This window comes from Apteryx mantelli, chromosome 16, assembly GCF_036417845.1.
Source record: "Apteryx mantelli isolate bAptMan1 chromosome 16, bAptMan1.hap1, whole genome shotgun sequence".
Classification (NCBI taxonomy): Eukaryota; Metazoa; Chordata; class Aves; order Apterygiformes; family Apterygidae; genus Apteryx; species Apteryx mantelli.
In genome coordinates, this window is record NC_089993.1 from 13,675,535 (window position 1) to 13,690,796 (window position 15,262).

General features: G+C 42.5%; 1 protein-coding gene and 1 long non-coding RNA gene across 3 annotated transcripts in view; one reads left to right on the plus strand and one right to left on the minus strand.

The window, feature by feature from the left end:
- BAIAP2L1 (BAR/IMD domain containing adaptor protein 2 like 1) overlaps positions 1 to 13,700 on the minus strand; it is a 44,112-nt gene extending 30,412 nt beyond the window's left edge. For both annotated transcript variants that reach the window (XM_067306437.1, XM_067306436.1), the window contains exons 1-3: positions 13,521 to 13,700; positions 4,059 to 4,134; positions 278 to 364 (exon numbers count right to left, since the gene is read on the minus strand). In XM_067306437.1, coding sequence (XP_067162538.1) covers positions 278 to 364; positions 4,059 to 4,134; positions 13,521 to 13,571 — 214 coding nt within the window. In that variant the 5' untranslated portion in view covers positions 13,572 to 13,700. The remainder of the gene's footprint in view (positions 1 to 277; positions 365 to 4,058; positions 4,135 to 13,520) is intronic.
- Positions 13,701 to 14,842: 1,142 nt separating this feature from the next.
- The window catches only part of LOC136993518 (uncharacterized), a 60,715-nt gene continuing 60,295 nt past the window's right edge, over positions 14,843 to 15,262 (plus strand). The window contains exons 1-2 of the long non-coding RNA XR_010885869.1: positions 14,843 to 14,893; positions 14,977 to 15,070. This is a non-coding gene — a long non-coding RNA (uncharacterized lncRNA). The remainder of the gene's footprint in view (positions 14,894 to 14,976; positions 15,071 to 15,262) is intronic.

A 15,262-nucleotide genomic window follows, 5' to 3' on the forward strand; every position in this document is an offset into this window, starting at 1 on the left:
TAATGTGATCTTCAAAAAAACCAAGCTTGTGAATGCATAAGAATAGCAGAAATATGTTTATAAAGGTGAAAAATGTAAAATATGTTGTAAATGAAAACATTAATGGCCTAAGAAATAATATATTTTAAAGAGATCTAATCCCTTCCATCTATGCAATATTTAGAGTAACATGCCCTTTTGCCAATCCTTTTCTAGTTCACATTAGTTCTGTGAAATGCCAGCTGGAAACAAAAATGAAGAGTATGCTTTGAATTTAATAAATTGAGATTTCACTTACCTAATTCTTTAGAAACTGGAGAATCAGCTGATATATCTCCGATCTTTGCAAGGCTATCATAATATGCTCTTCCAGCCACTATCATAGCTTATAGAGAGGAAGAGAGAGGGGGAAAAAAAAAGAAAAAGAAAAAAGAAAGAAAGTTAAATTAAAGGTTATCAAAGGCTTTTCCATTTCCACTAATCTATGATCCCAAGAAGTTTTGGAGTCTGGGACAGATTGTAAGAGAGAGGTGTATGGCAATAAGGGAACCCTGCTATCACAGCAAATCACACAAACTCCTGAGCTTCCTAGTAAATTCTGGAACCAGGTGACTGAAAGACAGGACAGCAGAATATATTAACAAATCTGCAGCCTGCCATTGAGTTCCAACTTTCAAGTATATCCAAGAGCAATCAACATCTGTGGTAAGTATAGTGCCAGTGATAAGCCATTGGTCAGGACATAACAAAATTTCCTCAATACAGATGAGCTGTGTTGGAAAAAAGCAAAATGTAACCCCAAATTTCCTAGGAATCCCTAGGTATCTGCCCCATATTCCCAAAGTTAAAGGTCTTCCAGCCAGAAACTTTAAGTTTTCGCTACTGAGAACTGGCTATTGTCCGTGAGAAAATGAACCTACAGTTCCAACAAGGAGACACGAAGTCCTTCAAAAGTAAACCATCATTTACTGTTAAAGCAAGCTGTAATAGAGTAACTCCCATCACAAAATGATGACAAGTGTGGCAGGTATGATATATGGAAAAAAAAAAAGTAAAATGTGAAAGGTTCAAAATATCTGATACAGCCACTCCTAGCAATTACCATTATGGATAACACTGTGCAATTATCATATACTGCAATGACAAATATGATTCCTTGTCAGGGACAGTGAGACAGTCAGAGCCAAGGAAATGCCAGGATCCTATAGGATCCTCTCTGATTTTTCTACTTCAAGGAAACTTCAGAATCCTTAAATGGTAAGACTTTAAAGACTAAGTCTTTGAAATATGATCTTCGGGTTATAAAGGCTTATGATAGATAACCAGATTTGGCATTCTTCTCATAGTTTTCAACCGGCACTATTAATGTTTCTCAGATTATTATAAATTACATTGTGCAGCAGCTTAAGCGTTGGTAGAGTTCTAGTTTCTGGGATAGATGTGAAAAATTAGCATTAATATACATAATTTCTGCATTGATTTATTTTGACTCTTCAGGGAAATGCCTACCCTTCTCTTTGTTGCTAAACTCAGAATAGCAGGGAAAGCTGCATCGCAAGTGTTTGAAGCAATAAAACCTTAGTCAGCAGGTGCATGCACAATTTAAGAAGAATCCTGAAGGTTTCACATTCCCAACCAGACAGTCCCTAGTTAACCCTTGGACACTTATCTTTCTTTTCAGGGCAATCTTTTTTTTTTTCCCCCCTCCTTTCCCACAATTTTATTGTCTATAGTTCAATTCCAGCTTTACAGGAAACATGAAGCATTTAATATATATCACTAAGGTTTCATTATTCTCAGTTAATCATTTCCTGGTTATATCTGATTTAAACAGTGAAGCCAGTTTTACTGGAATGAACATGGAAACATCAAGATTCAAACTGCAGGGAGGCTACTAGTGAGCAACAGATACATATAGAGTAGTAGATCTGCACCATGCAGTGGATTCCTGACATCTTCAGGGTATCTAGAACTGATCTGCACACTGCAAAGATAAAGAAATTAGGAGGAAAAACTGGCAAGGTTTTACTGTAAAAGGCAATGAAAAATATTTTTTGAATTAAGTCTTTATTCATTTTTTGTTATAGTTAATTTCTCACCCCAAAGCGTAGCCAAAATGCAGTCCAAGCAGACTGTCACTCTTGACTTCAGAATATTCTTTTTTGGAGAAGATGGCGATTGCCAGCTATACCATTTTAGGTCTGTATTTTATAGTTTTTACTAGCAAAGGTGACACCTTTGGTTACCTAACAGTACATTCCCTGACAAGCCTGAAAAGATGGCTTCCGTCTTCCAAATGAAACCAAGATTCTTTTTGAGGTTTCAGGCCCTTTTGCACTACACAAGACTCATTTCTTTTTAAGCTACTTCTCATAGGTGCTTCATATTCGAGCTTCCTGAACAGGAGAACTGTATTGGCACCACTGATGGAGCAGTATGCTGCAGTCCTGTAGCGAAGGGTTTAAGCCATTCCATCTTTGCCTGTCTAACGCCTTCTCAGGCTAGCCCCATGCCAATCTTATCTTCCAACGTAGGCACACACACAAAAAATAAGGTGTGTGTGGGGGAGAGGCACGAGAAACTGTGTGACTTTTTCCTCTGCTTATGCAGTAAATGAAGCACTCCACCTGTAGAGTCCCTTAGGGGTACTGCGGCTGGTAAACCGTATTTCTGAAGGAAAGAAGTTGTGACCTTTTAACTTCAAAATGCATAAAGAATACGCTATAAATCTCTCAGAAGCTTTTGTGAGTTTTATGTTCTTTGTCAGCCCATTCTGACTTGTTTGGAAAGCTGCAAAGTGTCTGACTGTTCAGCAACAGAATACTTACTCCTTGTTACAGATCTATTTACGCTGCTGAGCATTTATGGAGAACAGATTAACAATTTATGAAAGCCCAAAGATGACTTTAATGTAGTTTCTCATCAGTTGTTGCAATTAAACATTTATTCATGTGAAATTAAGCATTCATACTAGATTGCTGATGACGAACTGAAAAATGATAAAAAAAGACACAATATAACATATCAGTAGTAAAGTATGAATGAAACAGAACTCTCAAGAACTGGTATGAGATCTTTCAGTTAAACATGGGAACACTTGTTATTACTTCTGGTACTACCTAAAATCTCTAAATTATATTCGCTAGTAAGTCAGGTTAGGTATTCCTGTGACTAAGTCAACATTTCCTTATTTTCATCTCCAGCGTGCTTTGGTTTTATCTTTTTCTCAAGCCTGATCTAAAATTTGCATGAAGAGATATTTCAATGTCTAATTGGCTATGTACTACTTCTGCAGTATCACATTTCTCAGAGTACTAGATTACGTGAGTCTGATGCTACAGACTGGAAATGAGGTAAAATTAGAGAGATTTTACTTTGCTTTAATACGGTATCAAGCAGCTCAACAGGTCTGCATAAGTGAAATGGAGCAAGCTTTAACAGGTCCTACAGTATAAGCTTTGGGAACTTAGAGCTCAGTCTTGAAAATCCATTTTTACATAAATAGTTTCTCTGAAGTCAATAATGGAAGTAAGCAACCACATTATAAAAAGTTTGAGAGATCAGGCCCTTAGATTCAAATTGATTCATTCTGATTTTGACTCCATTAAAAAGATACTATCAGATTTAGTATGGATTAAAAAAAAAAAAATTTTCGAATCCACTCCTGCAACTCTTATTCATTAAAGTTGTTCTGTTCAAAGGATTACTTACCTGGGTTGTTACATGTGTATAGGTGAGCAGGGACAGATCCAAGAATGGGAAGTACCTTTGGGAGATACTTCCAGGAAAAAGAAAACATCTAATTTACATTACTGTTTGATTTTTCCATTTATATTATGTTTTTAATAGAGGTTATTTATACTTCAGTTTATTTTGCAGTAGCTCTATGCATGTTTGGGATGCAGTTTCTGCCGGAGAGTGTCTGAACTCAGCCAAAAAAAAAAAGGAGGAGGTGTGCTTGTTTGTTTGTTTTTAATACACAACATGGAATTTAAGTTTATACCCAACCCTCACATATAATATGTACATTTAAATGAAAGTTAAACCTTTTTTCTAAAGTTTACATACAGAAGACTTACCATTAACAGCTTTTTCATAGTTTTTCCCCAGGTTTATTAAATTCCTCAGTCCTGGATTGAACTGTTCCATAACATTCTAGGGAATAGAAAATAAATTTGTGTTATAGTCAAGACAATTCAACAATGGATGAAAATCTTTGTCTGAATAACATTTAGATCCAGATTTATGTTTCATATGTACAGCATATGAAACCTAGTGGACTCAGTGGGAAGAGAAGGAAGGCAAAGGATGGAAGGAAAAGAAAATTGAGCATTTAAGATCAAAAAACAGAAAAGAAAGGTTTTTAGGGTAAACTTCTATTTCAGTTGGGGTTAAAGAGAAATCTGGCTGTTTATTATGCAAAAGGATGTCAAACGCGATCAGATTTTGATGGTGAAATAAGAGTGAGAAAAATACCTTTTCTCCACTGCTAATTATTTTATTAAAAAAAAATAAATCAGACAATAACAAGAACTTTCTGACAACTGTTCAGGATTTGGGCATTGCTAAAAAATTGCTGGGAAAATGAAAAAAAAGAAACTGAGCAGACACTTGCCTGGGGGCAGACTTAGCACTTGCTATTTAAATGCAATGGAGGAAACGGAAAGATCGTCTTTTTTAAGCTGCAGATAGCATTTAGGGAGAGTAGTTCAGACATTTTTTAGTTTGAAAATGCTGTATTTTATTGTGCGAAGCTATAGTATTTCAGAAAGGAAAGTGAAAATTATTGGCCTCGTTTAAGTGGAAGGAGAAAAAAAATCCGCTGCAGCTGCTCTGGCTGTTACATCCACTTACTGGCTGAAGCAGCCAGAATTTGAAGTCCAGCAACGCCGAGCACGTCTGCCCTCGTATCCCGCAGATTCTAGCGGCTGAGCAAGTGGTAGCAATTGGGACCGGCAGTGCCGCAGAGCAAGAGAACAGCCACACCACGAAACAAAAAAAGTTTCAAGTCTTTGCAGAAAACAGAAAATAACTTAAGCCATGAGGTAGGAATCCAAATTTGAAGCTTCCCAAAGTTTGGGGAGGGGGGGGAAGGGGAGAGAAGGGGAGCGGGAAAAGCTTTGCCCACTCCAAAAAGAGAAGTCAGCATAAAATCTGAGCTGTCCCTACTGCATAGGAAAATTTCTGTTTTCCTCTTTCCATGCAAAGACAATAACTATGTTTTTTTCCAAACCAATATTCCAAAATTATTAGCATCTTATTATGAGCACCGGAAAAAAAAAAAGAAAAAAAAAAAAGCAGATATGCCGATATAAATGCAGAAGTTTTTTACTCCCGTGAATCACACTCTTTAAGGTGTCTTGAATATGTGTAGTATAAATAGCGGTATTCCAAAATACTGAATGTTGCAATGAACTTTTGAGCAGCACCTCATAAGAATTCAATTTCTTTCTGAAAGATAACCCTGGGTTACTCTTGTTTGGCGGCTGGTCCGTTTCTCAAAGTAGAATTGCTGTCTGGATTATCTTTAAAGATACAGCATCTTTCTTCAAGCCCTTCCACTTACGGAAATGTCTACCTACGTCTGAACAAGTATTACAGAATTTGCCTGACACCCTTACATGCGCCTGGTCATTTAAAACTGGTAAAGCCACAAGGTTCCAACCCTTCCTTTTCTCTCTTCCCTACAAAACACAATTCCATATAAAACCAGCTACAAAGTCTCAGGAACACTTCACTAGTGAAGACTTCTTTAATTCTTTATCATAATATAAAAGCCCCATATTTCCACAGAGTAGAACCTTAAAATTTCCTAACGAACGTATAGCCATTACATTACTCTAAAAATATTAAAAACAAAGGAGGATCACTTGCTATCTGAAGACACCAATTTCTTGATTCTGTTACTATTTTTATGACACAATTCGCATCTTTCTAGGTGTTGTTCAAACAGCAGAACTTTTAAGACAAGGAATTCAAAACAGACACTTTCTGTTTACGAGAAATAGAAGGCACCAAACAAGTGAAATAATATCAGGCTTTTGTCCGTTTTGCTACTAACAGAATGAAAATATTTATATTTAGGACATACACAAACCCAGAAAGAAAAGGAATACCATCACATTTGTCTTATTTTCAGGCAAGGCTACTTAGACATTATAACTTTTTTTTTTTTTTTTTTTTTAAATATAGTGCCATACAGGATGACCTCTAGTTAATTTAAAAAGCAAAGAAAAGAATTAACTTCAAATGCCCCCACTACTGCTACTTCAGATTTCACCAATACTTAGCAGTCATGCTAAGTAATTCTTTTTAAGCAAAACTCTCAGAATATTTTCAATATTCATTTCCTTATTGCCTTACATACTAGACTGGTACCATGTAATATACTTGACCTCTGTATATAGTTTTGCTGGAACTGGATAAAATTATAAGTTCACATACGGGACTGAGTGATGACATCCTTTAAGAAAGGACTTCAGTATGAATTTGATGTCCACCCTGTTGCTCCCCCAACCCCTGTTAGAGAGCTGATTTTGAGAATGCATGCAACGTATTTATTTTATTTTAAGTTGGTCTCCATCCACTCTACAAGGCCTCCACTACAAGCCCATCTCTCCATCTCCCTGACACCAAGATATAACCCTAGCCATCAGCATCTCTGCATGGGGTCCAGTACTACTGCTTCCTTCAAGCAAGCCACGGGTCAAAAACATAAGATCAAGAGTTTCCTTTTAAATCTATAAGTTTAACTGTTGCCAAGTCTCTGACTTTCCATTTTCTAGGTAATGGAATTGAGAAATTTGTAGTCCAAGCAATTATTTTATCATTACTCTTTAACAGTGACAGCTGATACGTCATTACATAGTGGTATCACAATTTCGAGTGAACAAGATACCAAGAGATATAAAACCACTAGGTTCTGATACTGGTACAGTGAACATGACACAAAACTGGACAGAGGACTACAATACTGAGCCCCACTGCCTTTATTTGTACAAATTAAACACAGCTGGGACTGGTTTCTGATCTATACTATTAAACTCTTACCCATCCAAACACGACTGCTGCAAGCAACCACCTACTGTCCCTGGGGTCCTTCACCTGTGTGAACTCACAATCCACATGCAGAAATCATTGGGGAAAGTGTGACTCAGCCTGGCCAGCAATGCCAAGGGCTATTCCCGCAGCTTAGCAGGACAGATTCTCAGGCCCCTCAACTGTTTAATTTACTACTATAAATTGTGCTGCTCTGCCTCTGCTGCCCTCCCCACAGCTGAAGCAGTGTTACTCAGTGCCTTTGCTCCAGGTGCGAAGTTGTGTCTTCCTAGTCCCACCTTTTTGTCCTTTCTTCCCAGCAGAGTGCTGAAGAAGAGGTCTGTTGCACACTGGGAGTCAATGAATCACGGGAAAAGAATGGGTAAATTAGGGGATCGTGTTAGGATATGGAGTCCAAGGACGGGGGGAGGAGAAAGGTGTGCAGAAAGTGGAGAGCATGCACATGCATGGTGGGTAAGAAACCCAATGCCACCTTGTGTTGCCACCCCACACTGAAAATTGTATTCCTGAGAGACAGATCACCGACAAGAGGCTACAGATGAAAACCCTTACTCCCCTATGCCCCTGCCACCTCCCCAAAAATTCTAATGGTAACAGGGTAACTGTTGCTCTTGAAATTCCAATTTTTGGAATGAGTGCCTTAAAGATTCAAGTGGATTCCAGTTTCCTTGGCATCTTCCAATTCAGATTCCAAACTGCGTAAACGGTGATTGCACCTGCATCATTAAGTGTTTTCATTTTGGAAGAAGTGAATAAAACCCAGCAAGAACAGCCCTGCCCTCGAGAGCTCCCTCCTCTGAAACCAGACACCGCAGTTCTTTACTTTCACTAGCAGACTTGATATGCATCAGGTATTCATGTACAGGAGATACAGACCACATGGTGAAAACACAGCGGGTCCACTGAAGTACAGAGCGGTCTCAGGAAGAATTCCAGTACATCTGCTCAATGTGTGTGTAAAACTGCTGGGAAAGATGAAGAAACAATTTATAGCTCAATGCCTTCGGTAGCTGGAAGGCATACAACTAATGGATCTTTTCTCCATCAGCCCAGGGAGCCTCTGGAAGTTTTTTCAATCTTTGCACGGCCACAGTGGTTGATTGTTAGCAGAAGTGTCTGAACCAGTCTCTAGACGTGAACGCCTGAGAAATGGCAAAAACCTTAGCAATGGAAATTCCTCTTTGGAATTTGCTTGGTTTAACACAGGCTACGCTTAGCTGATCCTCACAGCTCTGTGAAAGGCTCATTTACTTTCCTATTAAGGTTTTGTATCTGATAGAAGGACATAGAACTTAAAATAGTTACCTTCCAGGTCTCCAAGATTATCTAATGAAATAATTTTTAGATCATTTTTCCTCTCTTCAGCATTAGAAAGAGGCATAAAATATGTTTTTTTCCTACTGAAAACTCGATCCTCAGAGCAAACAAAAACTTGACCTTGTTTTTAGAGCTCTTTTTATAAAGTTAACCATCGCTGCCATCTTTGAAGTAGTAACATTCCAAAAGACACATTCCAAAAAGAAATATCTACAGCACTTTTTCCAAAAAGGGAAACTGCTCAGTGGCAACTCCCTTTTCAGGATCAGATATAAATTTAGTGTGGCTAAGACATGTCAGATCATTTAAAGTGATTTTTGTTCAACTTCAGAAGTTACAGGGTAAAAAAAAAAGCTGCTTGAAAATCAGTTTGTATAACTATTTATTTTCAAACGATGCCTTACTATTTTACAGCTTCCCTCATTTGCAGTTTAAGGAAAGGGTCATGAAAATGACTGTAGCAGAACACCAGTACAAAATGGCAAGTCATATATTAAATCCAGATCTGAAAACTTCCAAAACAGCAAGGACAAAGGAACACAGAAGAATTTCCAGTCAAGAGAACCACGAATTTAAAGTTGTCAAAAGCCTCAAATAGCATCAGGATTGTGTTATTTACTGTGCTGTACATAGTAATAATACTTCTGTTGCTATCCAACTAGGCAAGACAAAATAAGAAAAAAAGCTGAGAGAGATGAAGTAGCTATCAAAGGTCACAACACATCACCTCTACAGCGAGGAACATAACCTAGGCCTCCTAATTGCCAAGCTAGTGTCCTATATTCTAGTGACACACTACCTCTCACGAGCAGAATAGCTAACTAGAAGAGACCAGGAGGCACATGATTAGATCCTGCAGCTTTCTGTTATTTAGGATGAATGGAAATGAAGGGAAACACTTCCAAAATAGGCGCCTGGAAACATCTTTTTATGCAGAGAATTTTATAGTTGGCAGAAGTGACCTTCCATGAAAAAGCTCAAGAGAAACGTATTCTAGTCATTCAAGTCAATAAATCATTGTACAATCCGGTAGGAAAGTTGCTATGTGCCTTTCGCCACATGAAACTCATGAGAGTTCACCAGCCCGGTAGCAAGGAGCCGACTGAAGAGGAACGAGCCTGGTATTTCCACTTGTTGTGCATACGTATTATCTCTTCCTCAGTTCCTGATACTCATAAACACCATTAGTCTTCAGAACAAATGAGAGCGATTGTGCGAGTGCCTTCCTGTAAATCCTCAGCTTTACGTTTGACTCAAAGACACACCTCGCAGAACAATAGCTCAGCAGGTATGGACACAGCTACGCAATGCACAGGCTCCCTGGAGCGGCAAGTTTACATCCTGCAGGCACTTTTATAGCAGCGGATAACAATGTATTTAGGTGGAAATCTGAAATTGTAAAACTGACACAGAAAAGTAGGTCTTGATGTCTAATATTACGCATATTACTACCACCACAGATATTCTTAGCTAACCTTTGGGTAGTCACTAATAACCGTTAAAATTGTTACTCCTCATTTCAAAAACAACAAAAAAAGTGAAGCTGAACTTTTTGGAAAAGGCTTTAGTGTTGCTATATTATGTTTTAGAACTCACTTGAGAAGATTCAAAAAAATCACAATGTTCTGTAGCACTTAAGAGGCAACAATGTACAAAATGCTTTATCTTCCTCTCTAGCTTTGGAAATCCACAACAAAGCTTTCCTAAGTGCAGGATAAAACCCTTCACACATCTGCCGTTATCTCAGTTGTAAATTAGCATAATAATTTTGTTTTAAAACACATTTAACAGAAAGAAAAAAAAATCAGGATGCTAGTGTTTATTCAAAAAGACTAAATCTTATGAGTAATTATTAGTCAGCTTGCTGGAACACTTCTTGTTTAAGAGAAACATTAATACATTACCTATCAATGTGTTTCAAATAAAACCTTTTTCAGGTTATGAAAATGTGACCCAATTTAAATAGGCACAACTCTAATAAGGCCAAAATTGATAATTTGCACTCAGATAAACTGGGTTTTATACAAACAAAAACACCCCAAAGCCACCCTCCTCCCTCCCCCCTGCAGTTATATTTCAGTAATTCAGTTCAGTCTTACCGCAGCACGTGCTAGGACCTTAGGTGAATTATAACTACCATAAATAGGTGTCGTAGTCTAATCTAACTGCAAGTCTTTTTTAAATATGGAAACACGGAGGTCAGGTTTTTAACTGATCAGATATATTCCCATTATAAAACAATTTAGCCAGTAAAATAACTCTCTGTGTCCCTGTTCAGTCAGAAGAACACAGCGCTCCATGGGAAAGATAAACTAATATATTTTTTTGATTGTTTCATTATACACTTCGGGTGATCATCAGAAGTTTGGGGTGACATATACTTGAATATGGAGGAATAAATTTTAAAAATCAATGCTTTCACTGCTTACTACTAACACCAGTGAATTGTAGCTTATCCCACTTATCAAGAGCTCGGGAAACCTCAAGCCACAGGAGCAATACAGAGATGCTCGCGCGCTCCTCGGACCGCGGAGGCAGAACAACAGGTCTGCAGTTCAGTACTTCCTTGCTGCGCCCCACTCCCCTCCCTAACAGCGTGTGTCACAGCGAGATGACAAATCCCTCCTACGCAGCGGGTAAAGTGAAGCCGTATCAGCTGAGGTGACACACCACCGAGTCACAGTTTTCCTGGGGCTGCAGACCGGCATGGTTTGGGGGCTGCCGCACGGCCCCGGCGAGGCGCGAGGGCAGGGCAAGGGCACCGCGGCGCACCCCGGCCTCCTTCACCCGTCGGCTCCCGCACCCTTGGGCTGCGCTTTGCACGTGCCGTTCCCACTGTGTGTTGAAATGATCCGCCAGGCATTGCACAAAGAGTAAATGCCAGCCGGGATTTCTGTGTGCACGCACGCGTGCATTTGTGGATTATGGTGTTTATTTAGTCGGTTAGCGAAAAAAATGTTGAGGTATTCACTTTCCTACGTCGGTGCCCACAGAGAGGGGGAATAAGATAAAAATACAGGGTCAGTACTTAGCCACCTGGTGATGTTTGTAAGTATATTTTAAAGCTTTGCTTAATGTACGTTGCTATGTACTTAATAAATCCAGTGGATTAGCACTATAAGGAAGAAGGAATGGAAAACAAACTAGTGAGACACTGAATTTCCTTTTCAATTATTTTCCAGCTCACCCAAAAGTTGACTTTTTGACAAGCTGACAGCCTGGGTTTGGTCCTGCAGCACACAGATATGTCATTATACTACATTTAATTGGTTTCTCCAGCCTGAGCCTTTCTTCTTCGTGGCAGGAGAAACAAATACTGGTATGGCCAACTTCACCAGCATCGGCCTGGCATTTTAAGCACTATATTGCTATGATGGTACATGGCAGGAGTAGAAGTTATGCAAATATTGTTCAATGACGGAGAGAGGCTTGCAATGCAGGCTAAGCCTTAGCATAAAGAGGCAATCATTTGTTTTAAACAAGCGAGATGCAATTGCAGTCACAGCAAACGCCAAACACACAGGCTAGTTCTCTCTGCCCTTAAGAGGTAAAGAACTATGTTCAAGATTTTAGCTTTGATATTGAAATAACTACTTTAAACCAGACCCAGAATCCTTTCTGTATCTGAAGGAGCTTTCATACCCTATCTGGATAGGGTTGCAGTTTTTAAGGAGGGCCGGGCAGGAGGGTTTCCAGCCCTGTGAGTACTAGCTGTGTGAGGCAGCATACCAGACCTCTCCAAATACCCACAGAGAAGACGTTTCATCACACTGTCAACATTAACTTTGTATTACTGTGCTTCGCCTGGTTGTTTCAGCCTTAAATATTCATTTGAATTAGTTAGGGGAAAAAAAAAAACAACAACTCCAAAACCCACACAACAGGTAAACTTTCCCTGGAAATAAGCAATAAATAGAAGGGAATTTTTTTATTATTATTATTATTTAGAGGTCTGTCATTACTTTAAAGCCTATTTTATGTAAAATCCATTAAAAACACAGGCAAGCGTTTTTCTGCCCTCTCCTCTGTGAGCTCTCGTAGCTGCTCTGCGGGAGCCAACAGCCACAGCAGCACATTCCTGCGTGGGCACAGCCCTGGCGCCCTTCGCCAGGCCCGTAACGGCCACCTCCCTCCGTCTCTGCTCCCTGAGCCCGTATTTACGGATGGCTTTTCTGAGAAAAGGGAATTTATGCTTGATTATGGCCTTGCCATGCACATAACTGACATAAAATAGCTCTTTTTCTTAAATAGTCCAGGGCTTAAACAGATTCTAGTGGAGAAAATCTACACCCAAGGAAACTTTTTTTTTTCCAGTAGTTTTGCCTGAATTTGATACCTACGCCCAAAGTGAGTAAACAGAAAATACAACACGACACCAGTGTAGCTGGGCTGCTTGAAGGAATGAAGCTGGCTGACGTGTTGGGGAACAACAAAACTTACTGTGAAATGGTAAGTGTTTTTAAAGGCTTTTGAAGTATAACAAGAACAAATCTTCAGAAATATGGAAACATTTGATAGTAAACAGTAAGATTCAGCAAACAGTAAACTAGGAAAAAAGCGCAGTCCCCAGAAAGCCTGCCTTTGGGCCCCAAGCTGCAAACGCACAGCAGCTGCAGCTTTATTTGCATGGTTAAACGCGTTTGCAAACGCTGAGTGCTTCTTCTAGCACGACACAGGGCACAAAATGAAGATCGCGGCTCCAACGCCGCGACCGTTCCTCGAGCAAGACTATGATTTTTAAGGGAGTTTTGCTCCACGAAGGAGGCACCGTTTGGCTGCGCACGATCAGAAGCAGCGTGCCCGGGGAGTTCGTGGAGGGAAAAAAGAGAAAGTTCAAAACGAGCGCCCGCTGCCCACACGCCGGATAACGCTCCTTCTGCGAGCGAGGGGTTTCAAGGAGTTCTGACGCCCGCGGAAGCAGACGCGACCGCCGCGACCCGCGGGCGCCCGGACGCCCCCGAGGGCCGCGCCGGGACCCGGACCGTGCGGCGCGACCGAGGCTGCGAAGAGGCAGAAACCGCCCGGGAGCGGCGAGGGGCGAGCGGCGCCGCCAGCCCCCCCGCCCGGCCGTGAGGCCGCCGCGCCGCGCCGCCAGCGGGGCAAAGGTGGCGCCCGCCGCCGCCTCCTGCTGCTCCGGCCGCGGCGGCCCGGGGCGCCGTACTCACGCGGTAGGTGCTCTCCGTGAGCCTGTTCACCTCCTCGGGGTTCCGCGACATGGCGGCCCCGCGGCCGGCGGCACGAGCCCCGTCCCCAGCAGAGCGCCGCCGCCTCGGCCGCTCCCGGCGCCGCCGAGAAACTGTCAAAAACTTGTGGAACCGGCCGGGCGGCGCCGCAGCGGCGGGTCGGGGCCGGGGGCGGGGCTGGGGCCGGGTCGGGGCCGCCTGACGCGGCGCGACTGGCTCGGCGGGCGGGGCGGCCCGCGCCGCCTCCGCCTCCGCCTCCACCTGCGCCGCCGCCGCCGCCGCCCGGGCCGCGGCGCCGCCTTCTCCTCCTCCTCCTCGGCGCCGCCCGGCACGAGGCGCGGCCGCGGCGCCGTGTCGAGGCGTTGCCGGGGGGCGACGTCTCGGCCCCTGCGACCCGGGACAGCTCGTGCCCTGGGAGCTGGGGGCAACGAGCTCGCCTCGCCCCAGCGTGGCAAGGCGGGGAGCAGCCCTGCTTCGCCCTTCGCCCTTCCCCGCCAGCGCCCCTCGGGCGGGGCGGCCGGTCCCCCCGGGCCTTGCGGGCCTGGGAGCGGGTTTTCTTTCCCAAATCCCGACCCACGTCCCACCAGAGCTCCTGGCCCAGAGCCGGGCCGGAGCCGCCCCAGGTGTGTGACTGAGGCACTCTCCATCCATCTGTCTGTCCACACAGGAACGGCCTCCGGAGGTGGCGGCGTTGGGGCATCCTTGGGCCACGAGCATCCACACATATGGCGGAGCATTTTTTTTTTTTAATGTATTCTGTTTTTTAAAATATATTTGTATAAGACGGTGCCCCCAGGCTCTTTACTCCATGGGGACAAAAGGCTGAGGTAACCTATAAATTTCTGTGGCGCACAAATCTCTCAGAGATTGTGAAATTAAGGCACCTCGGTCGCCATGACTTTCTGGTAGCGTAGTATCAGCACTGTCCGGAAAGAGCTAGGGGGAATGTCATAGTCCTGCGTACGTAAAACTTGGACCCGGCTCTAGCTATTGAACACGTGAGGCATAACAAGCGTCCTTGCTGTCCGACACCTGCGTCTTGGCTCCTGTCTCTCCCCAGGTTTTATCCCGCTTTATTGCCCCAATAAAATCGCAGAAGGCATTGCAACAAAACCTGGACTTGGAGCCGAACCCTAAACATTGGACTCCTGTGGGAGGAGGTTGTTATCAGGTTTCGATGGTCATAAAAATTAGTTTATTCAGGTGTGTGGTGGTGTTTATGCCTTTAGAGCTACAATTTACCTTTTGGGAAAAAGTGAGAAGGCGGAGCGTTATCCTGAACACAGCTAAAATGCCAGGGATGAGGAAGTTTGATGAGACGACACCCTCCTGAGCAAAGTCTCCTCAGACTACTGGTATTTATTGTATTAATGGCATTTCCGTAATAATCCAATTTATAATCTTATCCTATAATTATAGTGAATTGTTTTGGGCGCAGGTCTGCAATTTGTGTTCCAGGCAGTGTTTACCTGTGCAGACGGTCCGTGTGAACTTGATGTGGCTGTTTGCCAGAGCTCGGCGTGAAGAATCAGGTTGTATCTCCCAAAGTCTTTTTAACATCTTAAGAGCTTTTTATTACTCTGGAAAACACACTGTGCCCAGCCTTTGTGTCACCATACAGTAATGAGGGAGAGGACATCCCTCCTCCTGCCTGGCATGCCAGTCCGAGGGAGCAGGCACCCGAAGGAAGGTGCAGGAAAAGACTTTCCCTTTCCTGACACTGC